Source organism: Anticarsia gemmatalis, chromosome 22 (assembly GCF_050436995.1).
Source record: "Anticarsia gemmatalis isolate Benzon Research Colony breed Stoneville strain chromosome 22, ilAntGemm2 primary, whole genome shotgun sequence".
Lineage (NCBI taxonomy): Eukaryota > Metazoa > Arthropoda > Insecta > Lepidoptera > Erebidae > Anticarsia > Anticarsia gemmatalis.
Window position 1 is genome coordinate 3,943,492 of NC_134766.1, and position 12,369 is coordinate 3,955,860.

Below are 12,369 nucleotides of genomic sequence, written 5' to 3' on the forward strand. Positions count from 1 at the left end.
GACTTTCGTCTACCAGCTTACATCTATTATTCAAGATAACGTCTTACCACTTTAACTAAAAAATAAGGATCAAAATAAACTTCTCTGTAAACGTGTAATACATTGTATTATTCTTTCATTAAAATACTGGTAGCCATGCCATACCATGACACCCAGCAGCTAACAAAGCTGCTGGGTGTCATGGCATGGCCATGGGTTCGATTCCCTGGGCTTTCGAGAACAAATATTTGTGACACATAAAGATACTTTTTGACTTCCATATCAGATAATCCCACATGGCAAGGAAAGGGCAGCTCTGACATCTGTTTACAAAAACTCTTGTGATATAAAGGTAGGTATATGAAAAGGACTCAATATAATTGTTTTTTTATAGATTATAAATATAATTATATAAAAGGGAAGTTTGTAATTTGTAAGAGTTGTACTAAGTGACCACAGAGTACCTACTTTCAAGTGGTGATCGTTGGCCTCTACCTACCTATAGAAATAAGGCGTGATTTTATGTATGTTGGCATCTAATGACACAATGACTGGTAGGTACATTAGGGATCACATAATTTATGAATAAAACACAAGTTGATTTTTATTAAAATTTATTTTTAAAACTAATAAAAAGAAACATTACTTAACACACATGGTCCCAATGCGTAACATTTAGACCGAAAAAGAAATAGAAAAACTATAATTATCTTTTTTGCGTAAAATAATTATAAACTTAAGATTTAGGAATGTGAATAAAATGCTTTAGGTTTTGTTTAATTAAACTTTACTGGCTTAGCACCAAATTGTTGGTAATTTGACTGTAACAATATGAAAAGAACCACTCAATATTGTTCCATACAGATAGGCTTCAATAAAATTTTAAAAGAAAATAAATAAAGTTTAAAACACCAACCAATAATAATTTCGTCCTTTTTTAAATAAATTCGTTAAATAATAATTTTAGTTCCCTGTATTTTTAATCTGGACCAGAAACTGGAAATTTTGAAAGTTTTTACATTTTTTGGAATGATAGAGGTCCAATATACACAGGTTTTAAATGCCCTTAATAGAATGTTGAAATAAATTGAAGTGAAAATAAAAATAAATGTTTGGGAAACAGAATTTGTGCAGCGATAAGTTATGTGGACAATAAATGTTATTATATATTTAATTATTGATATAACACTGCATAACTATGTATTATTATAACCTACATACTATATTATTTCAACTTCACTTCATACAAATGTTATCTAATTTAAATAATCTATGATCAGACTAAAATAATTATTGTATCTACATTGATTTAACAAGTAATCAGCCAGTCTTAAATTCACACTGGTTTTATAAAAGGAGATAGAGTTGAAATTTGATTTCCTATCTAGATATTTTAGTCTGATCAGTGTTTATTTTCTTCTAAGTACAATAACACACAATACAACAGTCTTCAAATGAAGGACAAACACCGCAAGTGCGTCAAACAAATTATTTATATAGATTGTTTCAGAACTCAAAAGTTCTAAAAAATCAGCCATTTCTTTTCAATAGATAATCATGATCATTTTTTTTCTAGAATGTTTTTTTTTCACAGAGGCTATCCGAAGCTGTTAATAAAAACAGGAAATGTTACAAGAATGTTGCCAAATTATAGCAACATTAAAAAAAAATGTAAATGAAGGTTTCATGTAAATGTTTTAAAATCAGGTTTCAGAACAAGTTTGAATTTGTTTACATTAGATATAGAGGTATGTTTTGAATGTATTCTAATCAGTAACAATAGCATAGTTATTTGAAAAACTTATTTGAACAGATGTATTAACATTGCATAAACTTTTTAATCTAACAGACATAGATAAACAAACTTGCATTACATTGTATTATATGAATTATCTTATATGTATGTATTTTTTGACCCCAATGAGGTACAATTGTTGCTATAGTTGAGTAATTTTAAACCAAAAGTCGAAGTAGGTCACATTTATTATCTAAATATAGATACACTATCATTATAAATGTATGGAATCATCAAAATAAATGTTTGTGAAACACCTAATGTAAACATATTTATGTGATATGCAAGTTATCAAGGTAGATAAACTGAGGATATCTTCCATTAGTAAAAGTAAATTTTATCATTATAATAGCTAACTTGTACCTTACTTGATACAGTTTGTAAATTTTAAACCGCTACTTAAGATTTCTTTGTAAAATTCTGATTACAATACCGTTTATATGACCATCATTACTAGCGGAACAACAATTAAATATTATGGTTGCCTTGTTTTACCATCCAGATAAGTATTAGTTCATTTTAAGTTATGGACAGTAATGTTTTCACGCATTTTCTGTCATTTCGACCTTAGGTCTATCTCGTAAAAGTAAATGGTAAAACAGGCTCAATTTGAAACATTTACAGTAATTCTTTATCTATCACCATGCTTGTCATGTCACGAGTAAAATGCTTTAAAATTTGCTACAATAGCAACATTCTGGTAATATTCCAATGACATTTCCTGTGTTCTTATCAACCGTTGGTATACAGTCTACTTCCTGGGCTGTTGGATGTGGGGTTTGGGCGCAATGTTGATATGTGCAGGAGGCTTAGGGCTGTGAGCCACCTGAGCGGCCTCCGGAGTAAAGTCCGCATTCCCTCTGTTTGGTGCTCCGGAAATAGATACAGGGTTAGAAGGCACTGGAGAAGGCCCTGACAGACCTGTCAGGTCCTCATTTGCAGGTTCTTTGCTGGTGTCTTTTGCGTGTGGTGCTTTGTGCTGAGTGATCCTCATGCCACCAGCTTTCACTGTGGAAGGAGGAATGTTATGTTACCTTCATATTTTCAATTATTACTTTAGTGGTAAAGTTATGGGAAGCATATTAGCATATTGCTGTTAGCCATAGTACCTATTTATTAAGACTTATGAATGCAGTAATATAACTCAAGCTTAGTTTATTGGAAAACAATAACTATGATTATCATTATTTAAGCACATAATTTAAGAATAAAGCAAATATATAATCGTCATATGTAACTTGTATATAAAATGTCATAACTTGTACACATAGGTATATTACAATGGTTTAAATTCGATTTAGATTTGTTTCACTTAAATGAAATCAAGTAATAATAAGAATAACCAACAGGTAAACAGATTCTTATAGGTTTGTTTTCATTGTACATTTCCATGTTGCAAAAATGCGAATTTACAATTTTATGTATTTGTTTTCGCTAAATATTAATAAAAAAAACTAGTTTTTTTTTAAACATGAAGGTAGGTAATGTATAATCAATTTAGTGACCGCCTATTGACCTTGAAAGCTATTTCTTTGTTTGACAACATTTCATTTTGTAACATAAAACACACTCCACTTAATACTGACGTCATTATCAAACTCAAGGTCTCGGATAACTTGATTGCATTGCCGTGCAACATAAAACAATAAGCAAATGTAATTACATTTTACAGTTCTTTCACATATTTGCGGAAGGATTCAGCTAAAATAATAAAAAAATAGACAATCTAGAACTTTTGCCGCCATATGGTTGTAAATCATCGGTAAATAAAAAATAAAAAACTTTTTTTAAACGCTCTATTGGTACATAAACAAAGACTAGGAAACTTAGTTTTTACCTGCCGGAGGATGTCCAGCTTTGAGTTGAGAGGTTTCTTCGGTGGACGACATGGTTATTGTATGATTTTTATAAATTTAATAATCAAAACTGCCAACGTTGCACTTTACAGATTAAAGGTAAATTGTTCTTCGTAAGACGTGTAATTACGATTCGATGACACGGCACGGGCTCACCACGCACGATTATGTCAAAATTTTAGTGATGTTCCAGTAGTACTAAGTTAATACTTAGTCGAGTTAAGTATATAATAATATTTTAATTCACATTTAGTACATATGTAATTTTAGTAAGAATTAATTTGAATACTATTCATTAAAGTACTAACTTACTTATTTAGGTACATACTTTAATTATTCGAATCATCAAGCAGCCACGATTCGCAATTGGGATACATGAGGATCTCATCTCAATTTAATTTCTACTAAAAATCGTTTTCAATATCGTCTAAGATTGTTTTTGTGTGACTGTTTTGAATTGATTTCGTTAATAATCTCTAATGTAAGGTGCTTCGTAAGTATTTGTCTTTTTTTGTCGAGTATTTTTTTTTATTTGCTAATAATATTACAAATAATAAAAGCTAGCCAAACTTGACAATAGTCAATTAATCAAAGTAAGCAATCTCAGATTAAAATGAATTAGCAGTTTACCAATAAAAAGGAATAAAACAAACAAATGAAACACATTTATTTCCAAGCTTTTATTCTTAAACGTCTCGGTACAACAACATCTGCATCATCTTTTCCAGGCTTCATCATATCTTTTTGTAACTCGACTATCATTCGTAACATGAAATTGATAACTTGACTGCATGTCCCATCCCTAAGCCTCTGGAAGTCCTTGCGGGTGGGAAGACATCTGCCACTGACCATGACAGTTTGATGTGTCAAAGATGCAAGAAGACGTTTTAAAATGTCAACTTTTTTGTTGGCCGCTAGAGGTCGCAGGCGGGTCACAAAGCGGAGGAGATACTCGATCAGCATTATGTCCTCCTGGGAAAGAAATATGAGACATATACGTTAAAAATAAGAGTATTTTACTGTATTAATTTATGTTTGTTTAGAAAGATGCTTCTTGGTGCCGGTTTCACACGAGCCAACGGGCTTGATATTGCTGGATTGATTAGTTACACAGGGTTTTAATAATTTCAATACTCGTTCAGATTCCTTGTCCATTACATTTAATTATATTATTTAAAGAAATATCTAAACTATTGTAATCTAACTATTTTATATGTATCTTGCGGTTCTCAAATTTTAATGTAGGATAGTGATGTATTTACCAAATTCAAAGCGAGTATGCAGGATTCAACGTTGTATGCTCTGCCCACTATGACGGAGAGGTCTTCCCTGTCCAGGACTGGCTGCTTCAAACCTTCTAGCCACTCGAACAGTAGACCAGTGAGAATCACGGGGTCTTCCTGGGAAAAACAAGAATGGAATTAAAAAAAAACCTAACCGGATTTTGACATTCTCAGAGTTAATGTATTATTTGTTTTATTTATGCAACTAAATTTCTGCTTTTAGTTTTTTTGCATTATGTTCAAATATATTCATCGAATGCGAAAATGACTGTCAAGAAATATACCTAATTAACTGTGAGCACGGATACGAATGTAAATATTAACTTGTTCACTACCAGTTCCAACTTAATTACTGATTAATGTACTTGGGAAACTTTTTAACAATACATAGTAAATGATCTCGCGCAAAATATTGTTAACGAAAATATAAGTCGGATGGTCTCGTTCTAGAACATTCTGACACTTATTCTGCCCCGCAGCAAAAAATGCCGCATCTGCCTATATTTTTTATATTTTTCTTTGTCACTCCGTTACATGTTAACCTATTGAAATAAAGCGCTTTTGTATACGTTTTAACACTTATGTATTTGGAAGTTAAAATATATATTTTTCTGTTTCTACTTCTTGGTAGATGCATCTTTTCAACTATTGGGTGCGGAATTGTTATAGCTACCTCTTTGTTAATTTTGTTGAAGGCGTCTCTCTGCTGGTTGATATCATTGCGCAGTTCCTTGAGGTACTTCATCCTGTCAGCTGGAAGACTGTTGTGGTCTGCTGTGAACGCCTGCCAATGATATAAGCATTTAAATTAAGAAAACGAGAAAGTTTTTGTACTACCTAGAGTAGGATACCAAATCCGGGCTGATAATTTTCTAGACATTGCTGGGGCCACGAACGTAATCAGAATTTTGGTCTCTACACTAAGTAGGAATTAACTAGAACTATAGGTTGATCAAGAAATACTATCGTTACTAAACTTGACACGGGAAAACGCGCAAAATTCCGGGAAGATCCCGGAAATCCGGCCACTGAGCAACCCTGTCTATGGGTTGGTATATACAACAGTAATACCTACTTACCTCCACGAAAGAACAATAGCTAACAGTGGTCTGCTCTCTAGAAATAATGATTTTTGATCGAAAAGAATTGGCTTCAGTCTTTAGCCCTAGTTCTCAAGGTCTGCTAGTGGTACCTCATGTATCTGCACGGCTGGTATGCTGCCATTGCTGGAGGTGCCCGTGATCCTCGTCACCGACTCCAGGTTCCTCTCGATGTCTTCTTCCACTGGATCCCGCCACTCCACCATCGGAAGGGTCGTCACGGTTTCTAGAAATATTGTGAATTAATAGCAACTTAGTAAGTAGGTAAGTATTACTTAATAGATAATGTTGTCTGTCTTCATTAGAGCCTATAGGTAAGTTTGAATTAATAAGTGAATTGAAATGAAAATAAGTGGTATTTGAACAGGGCGTCTCCGTGCTTCGGAGGGCACGTAAAAAGGCGGTCCCGGTTGTTATCAATTAAGATAACAGGCGTTAAGCCACGTCAAAGGCCTTCGGGGCGGCTTGAACAACTTTGACACTAGGTTGACCACTAACCATACGACAAGAAGAAGTTAATTTGAGTAGTAGTTAAGCACCCAATTATAGGTCAGAAGCTCGACACTCGATAGTACTGCGGGTAGGAAATTACGCGACCATTCTAAGTTAAGAGAATTCGGTGCCACATACCAAGTTCTGTAGCCACTTCATCAGGAGTAGTCGGGTCAGGAGGCTTGGCCTTCCTCAGCCGGTAGACCATGAAGCTCTTGTAGAACGGCTTGTTCTTTATGCGGAAGTCCACGCCAACGCTTTGATGACAACCACATAGTTTCAGCAGACGTTCACAGAGGCAGTATACTATCTGAAAAATAAGAACCCGTTACTGTCCTACTGTTAGGCAAGGAGCTTCCGAATCGAGGAAGGGGATAGGCCTTGAATCCGCTGACTCAATGCAAGCTGAAGAATTCACATTCTTTTAAGGACTGTGTTTAAGATCTTTTAGGCATATTTTCATCACGATGCTTTCTTTTACCGTTAGAATAAGTAATATTTGTTTTTATTACACACATTGGTATGGTGTATGGAAAGCTTCTAGAAAATCTTATTGTGAAAAGAATTACGATAACTTTAAATTTAATTTTATAAGTAAACAAAGGATAATAAATACTGTAACAAAATAAATAATGAACAATGACAGTTCTACCCTTTTTATTTCATACCTTATTATCTTACTGTCAATTTTATTATTTTCATTCATTCTTGTGAAAGCGCGTCATAAAATCTGAAGTCATTGTTTGTCATTTATTTTAATATTTTAGCAGATGCTATTTATGACAATCAAGTTGCTTTATTTAAGGCAAAGCCGGGAGAGAATGCTCTAGAAAACACATAGCGATGTTTCACGGCAACAGTGATTTCTGTATATTATATAGGTACCTGCTCACACTTAGATCACCGAGCCTACCTTCTTAACTCTTAAATTACGAATTTTTTGACAGAAAAACTCAAGAATAACTTTTTGATCCAATATAGGATTCGGGCTAGAAAACTTGTCGCGGCTGTCGCGTAGACTTAAGACATATGTGTAACAAAAGTAAGTACATGTTTTTTTAAATGGTTTAAATGATCTACAATTTTGTGTATGTGTTACCTTGGGCAACTGTCTGAAGGCTCGTTCTTCAAGTCCGTGTAAGGTGGCACGTTGTCGATACAGACACTGTTTGATCGTGAACTCCGAAGTCTTCTTGTCCTTCGTCAGGTTCAGGGTTTCTCTACAACATAACATAGTTGTATAAAATATATGTTTATTAATTATATTAATGGTTTAGACTTTGAACCGCCGAATGTCGGCATAATGGTTTTAGATGAGATTCACCTAAATGCATAAATAATTATTTATGTTATGTCATTTTAAGATACTTAAATAAAAAATATTTATTTATTTCAATAAGCATTCAGTAAATTATGCAAGTGGCCCCTTTTTATAATAATACCTGTACTATTAATTAGGCCCCGAAATTATTAAATTTGAATGCTGATGAAAATGAGAGGTATAACTAACGGCAAAATAGGTGTCGCGCAAGGAAGAGCTGCTCCTCACTTTATGATACTGCTACTTATGATGTAATTTGTTGCTATATTCATTCACACGAAGCGCAGTAAAGCATAATATACAATCTTTTTATCTCCAAGGCAAGTCATAAATAACTTACTTGGAACTAAAAACAACTGTCTGCGGGAGTAAATAGTGTTCAAATTGCTGAACACAAAGGATTTGTCCAGAGGTCTGCACAGACTTGGGCCTCTTCTTCCTCACGAGGCGTATGGCGTCGTTGGCCCTCACCCTCAAAGAGTACACCAGGTAGCAGGCTATTAGCACACCTGTACGACCAAGACCTGGAAATAGAGACACTGTTCAGAATACCCACCAATATAATCTATTAAGTCAGGGAAAAAGTCTTCGCATTATATGTAGTACGTATGTATGAACTTGTAATAATATCTTTTCTCTACACATAAAGGTCGTTATTTGGGTACCTCACGAGCCCACTGAAAGAAACCTAATGAACCGTGTACTCATTTGTGATTCTTGAAGCCAAAGATATTTTATTACAAGTTCATAATACTATAATGCGAAAAGACTTTTTCCCCGACCTAATATATAATTTGTTCGTAGGATCGTAGTGCTGTATTTTTTGAATACCTTAAATGATAACCATCATATCTGAATTAATTTACGCAAATATTTTCCATGTATCACACTCGTCTGAAGGCAAAATCGCATGAACTTAGATTTTCTTTTAAACTATTTAATAGTTTGCGATGCCGGTAGTTTAACCTATATCTTCTAGATTCGAGGTAAACAGCTTAAACCGCAGACGCAGTCCTCCGCAGCAGTCATCCAATGATGGTATGTAAAATTCTCCTCACGTCATCTCAGAAGGTTATGTCGCATATTATGTTGTAGGTAATCCTTGTAAAAACTGTAGCACTTTATTTATTCTCTGAATAAATATGTGTTTACCTTAAAAGGAGGCTGGTAATGTGGTTGACTTTGCATTCGACATTTTGTTTAAAACGATTGCCTTGAGTAGAGAGAAAGATTTTTGTGACATTAGATTGTATATTGAAATAGTTTAGGTCCTAAAAAAGAGAGTAGTGAGGGTTGGATAATAGGATAGGATAATATTTTTTTGTGATTATTACTAATATATTTTTCGATGTGACTTGAGATCCCTGCCCAGCAGAAGAACTGAAGGACGAAAGTTAAGTTTTATATTTGCTATTTTATAAGCAAGCGGAGTCGCGCTAGTCTACTAGTATAACTTCATCTATATAACTACGACTTGTCCCCGATTGATACGAAATTTTCACAACGAAATTACCTATTCCAGAATGATTAATTTGCAATACTTTTAAATTTCATGGGAGAATTAACGTAACAAATTTTACGAAAATAGCTTAGGTACATACCTACTACAATACTACTGAATATAATTATTGAAATATTTAAAAACTGATCGTTTTCGATATAGTTAATTGAGTATAATAGGTATAATGTACTGATGATGTGAACTAGTTACACTTGACCCGAATGATGATCAACAGCAAGGTCGATATTGAAGCGATATTGACCGACAAAATATAATCATTAGTTTGTATAAACCGTATCTATTTACGTTAATTAAGTAGGTTTATGTAATTTTTGATTATATTTTTTTAATAACAGATAATATTGTGTATGGACGTAATAAAGAAAATAATAAAAGTGAACAAAACTGAGATGAATTATCTTAAAGTTGAATTCATTAACTGGAAAATTCTACACTTTTCAATCTAATGATATATTTTATTATTGTAACTTTGAGTCAACACATAATGGCGAAGAACAACGGAAGATATTCTTCATTTAGTCCATTGAAATGTAACATTTTTAGGCTTTAGCTTGCGTTTTTCACTGGATGCAATGTAATTTTTTCAGTATATCATGAAAGGTGGGTCAGTAAAAGCTTAAGTTCGAGTTTTTGGGGTCGCTCCCTTTGTCCTCTGTCCGCCATCTTTGATAAAGGGATCCGGGCTGTCCTATTGACATATTAAACAACTGTCTAACAGACTGATATTCAGTAACTGTCCTTAGTCCTACATATTTAAAAAAAATATTGCGGCCTCTGAAAAACGTAACTCTAAATGTAACTTTTCAATGGAGTACTTTTCAAATTGTAGACAATATTAGACATTATTTCAAGTGAAATGAAATTAAACATATTTATATTACACGGTAAACATTATTCTATATGTATCTCGAGGAATGTTATTGTCCGCGCACGCGCTTGTCATAATCTAAATGTACACTGACCCTCGCCCTAACTATCTAACTGAACCTAACATTTAAATACCTTTGTATAAAACAAACGGTTAAAGGTGAGCTAACGGGACACAGATAAAAAACACCTTTGAATATTCATTAAAAAACTATTTAATATGCTTCTAGTTCACATGCAATAAAAAAGAAGTCACCTCACTTAGGTAGGTTCAAATCTGATGGAAGATGCGTCAAACGTAGATTATTTAGTATGGTCTTCGCATCAACGTATCATCGGTTAAATGTGTAAACTAAAACGTGTTATATTCAATTTCTTCGTTCTAACGTTACGCGACGCATTTTCCGTCAAATTTAAACAGACCTTTAGACAGTTTCACTCAAAAACAATAGTAAATTCAGTGTCAAAAGTTCAAACTGAATTCATTAACTTGACAACGCGATACTTTTGTTCCAAATCTTTTCGACTAACTCATCATTGTTTGCCAAAGAATTATATTTAGCTGGTTTACACTCCATAAAGTATTTTCCACTGACTCCGGACACTTCTTCCGACACAGCCAAGTAGACAGTCGTTTGAGAATTCTCTTTGGCACTTTTGAATAACACATCTAACATGAAATTTAACCACTGGCGGAATGGACTTTGGACTCTCTTAAAAATATCAGTTTTGACAATCCCTGGATGAAGAGAATTCACTGTTACGTTGCTAGGCAACCTCTTCGCCAATGCTTTGGTCCATAGCACGTCACACAACTTGCTGTTGTTGTATTTTTGAAGATGGTTCTTGGTGTGCATTCCATTCAGCTGATCAGGAGTCAGGCGACCAAAGAGATGAAGCACCGATGACACTATGACAATTCTAGCGGCCGGAGAAGCTTTAATCTTGTCTAACAGTAAATTCGTGAGCAGGAAATGTCCCAAGTAATTGATTTGCATCACTAAATCAATGCCATCTTCACTGGCTTTGTGTTTAAGACCTCCACAGCCTGCGTTACAGATGAGTATGTCTAAACCGTCGTAGGATTTATTGAAATCTTCAGCAAATTCTCGAACACTGGCAAACTTGGCCAGATCTAAGTATTTATATTCCACGTTTTTGTTGCCTGTTGTTTTCGTGATGTCTGCGATGGCTTCAGCTGCTCGTTTTCCATCACGACAAGCGATGATGACCCTCGCTCCTCTTGACGCGAGGTTCCTTGCAGTTTCGAGCCCGATTCCTTGGTTTCCTCCAGTTATTAAAACAGTTTTACCGTCCAACCTTGCTTTAGATTTGCACACTGCTTTGATAGGTTCTAACCATAATTTTAGATACACGGATATAGTGAACGTTAATATGAGAAACGTAATAATTAATGTAGCAATAGTGACGAATATAAAGTATATCAACGAGAGAATCATGTTTACAAGTTGGAATGGACAGAGCGACTGAGCGGCCGATGTTTGAGTACACGTTAAGACGCATTTGTGTGGAACATTGACAAGTCTATGTACTTATATTATTGTAGCCCGGTTGCCTTCGCTTAACTACAATAGTGTTGTACTCGTATTTAAAATATATATTAACTTATTTATTCCTTTATCTTATTATGTAGACTACAATTATGAAGTTATGAGAGCTACATTATTTATGGATTAATAATAGCTTTATTGATATCGATTAGCGAATTATATTTAATTGATGCATTTAAATTTATTTTGAGAGATCATAGTATTTTATATTTCCTTTTTTATTGATTGAGTCTTATAGAAGATGGTTTTTTGTTAAGGCTTGATGCATAATATCAAGACAGAGGTATGAAATACACTCACGTTTCGCAATTGAAGTATGAAGGTAAACACTTAATGAAACCAGTTACTTTAAGTTTGTTTATAAAAAAAATGTTTTTACATAAAATTGTCATTTAGTTATTATCTCATAAACGAAGTAATACCTTTGTCTGCCAAAGTAACTATTTGTATGACAATCACTCCGAGATACAAAAGGCGTTTCCCTACATTTTTATTTCATACAAGACCCGTTTTGTAGTAATATGAGCACATATTACTTTCAGTTTCTAATGAACTTAGAACTTGTTTATAGTTCTCGAAAGTT

At 33.9% G+C, this 12,369-nt stretch overlaps 2 protein-coding genes and 1 pseudogene across 2 annotated transcripts in view; all 3 read right to left on the reverse strand.

Annotated features, from left to right (window-relative positions):
* Positions 1–576: 576 nt before the first annotated feature.
* On the reverse strand, positions 577–3,807 carry LOC142982626 (death-associated protein 1). Its single transcript, XM_076129231.1, has 2 exons — positions 3,612–3,807; positions 577–2,782 (listed from the first exon to the last, which is right to left on the reverse strand). The coding sequence occupies exons 1-2, from the start codon at positions 3,661–3,663 to the stop codon at positions 2,526–2,528; spliced, it is 309 nt and encodes a 102-aa protein (XP_075985346.1). The 5' UTR covers positions 3,664–3,807; the 3' UTR covers positions 577–2,525.
* Positions 3,808–4,296: 489 nt separating this feature from the next.
* LOC142982807 (uncharacterized) overlaps positions 4,297–12,369 on the reverse strand; it is a 29,158-nt gene continuing 21,085 nt past the window's right edge. The window contains exons 6-12 of the mRNA XM_076129491.1: positions 8,167–8,350; positions 7,605–7,725; positions 6,644–6,815; positions 6,106–6,239; positions 5,587–5,697; positions 4,893–5,030; positions 4,297–4,602 (exon numbers count right to left, since the gene is read on the reverse strand). Coding sequence (XP_075985606.1) covers positions 4,297–4,602; positions 4,893–5,030; positions 5,587–5,697; positions 6,106–6,239; positions 6,644–6,815; positions 7,605–7,725; positions 8,167–8,350 — 1,166 coding nt within the window. The remainder of the gene's footprint in view (positions 4,603–4,892; positions 5,031–5,586; positions 5,698–6,105; positions 6,240–6,643; positions 6,816–7,604; positions 7,726–8,166; positions 8,351–12,369) is intronic.
* On the reverse strand, positions 10,415–11,746 carry LOC142982586 (retinol dehydrogenase 13 pseudogene; annotated as a pseudogene).

Coding starts and splice junctions, on each gene's coding strand:
- LOC142982626 (XM_076129231.1), bottom strand. CDS start 3,663: ATGTCGTCCACCGAAGAAACCTCTCAACTCAAAGCTGGACATCCTCCG. Junction 2,783..3,611: donor AGCTGGACATCCTCCGGCAG/GTAAAAACTAAG, acceptor CTCCTTCCACAG/TGAAAGCTGGTGGCATGAGG.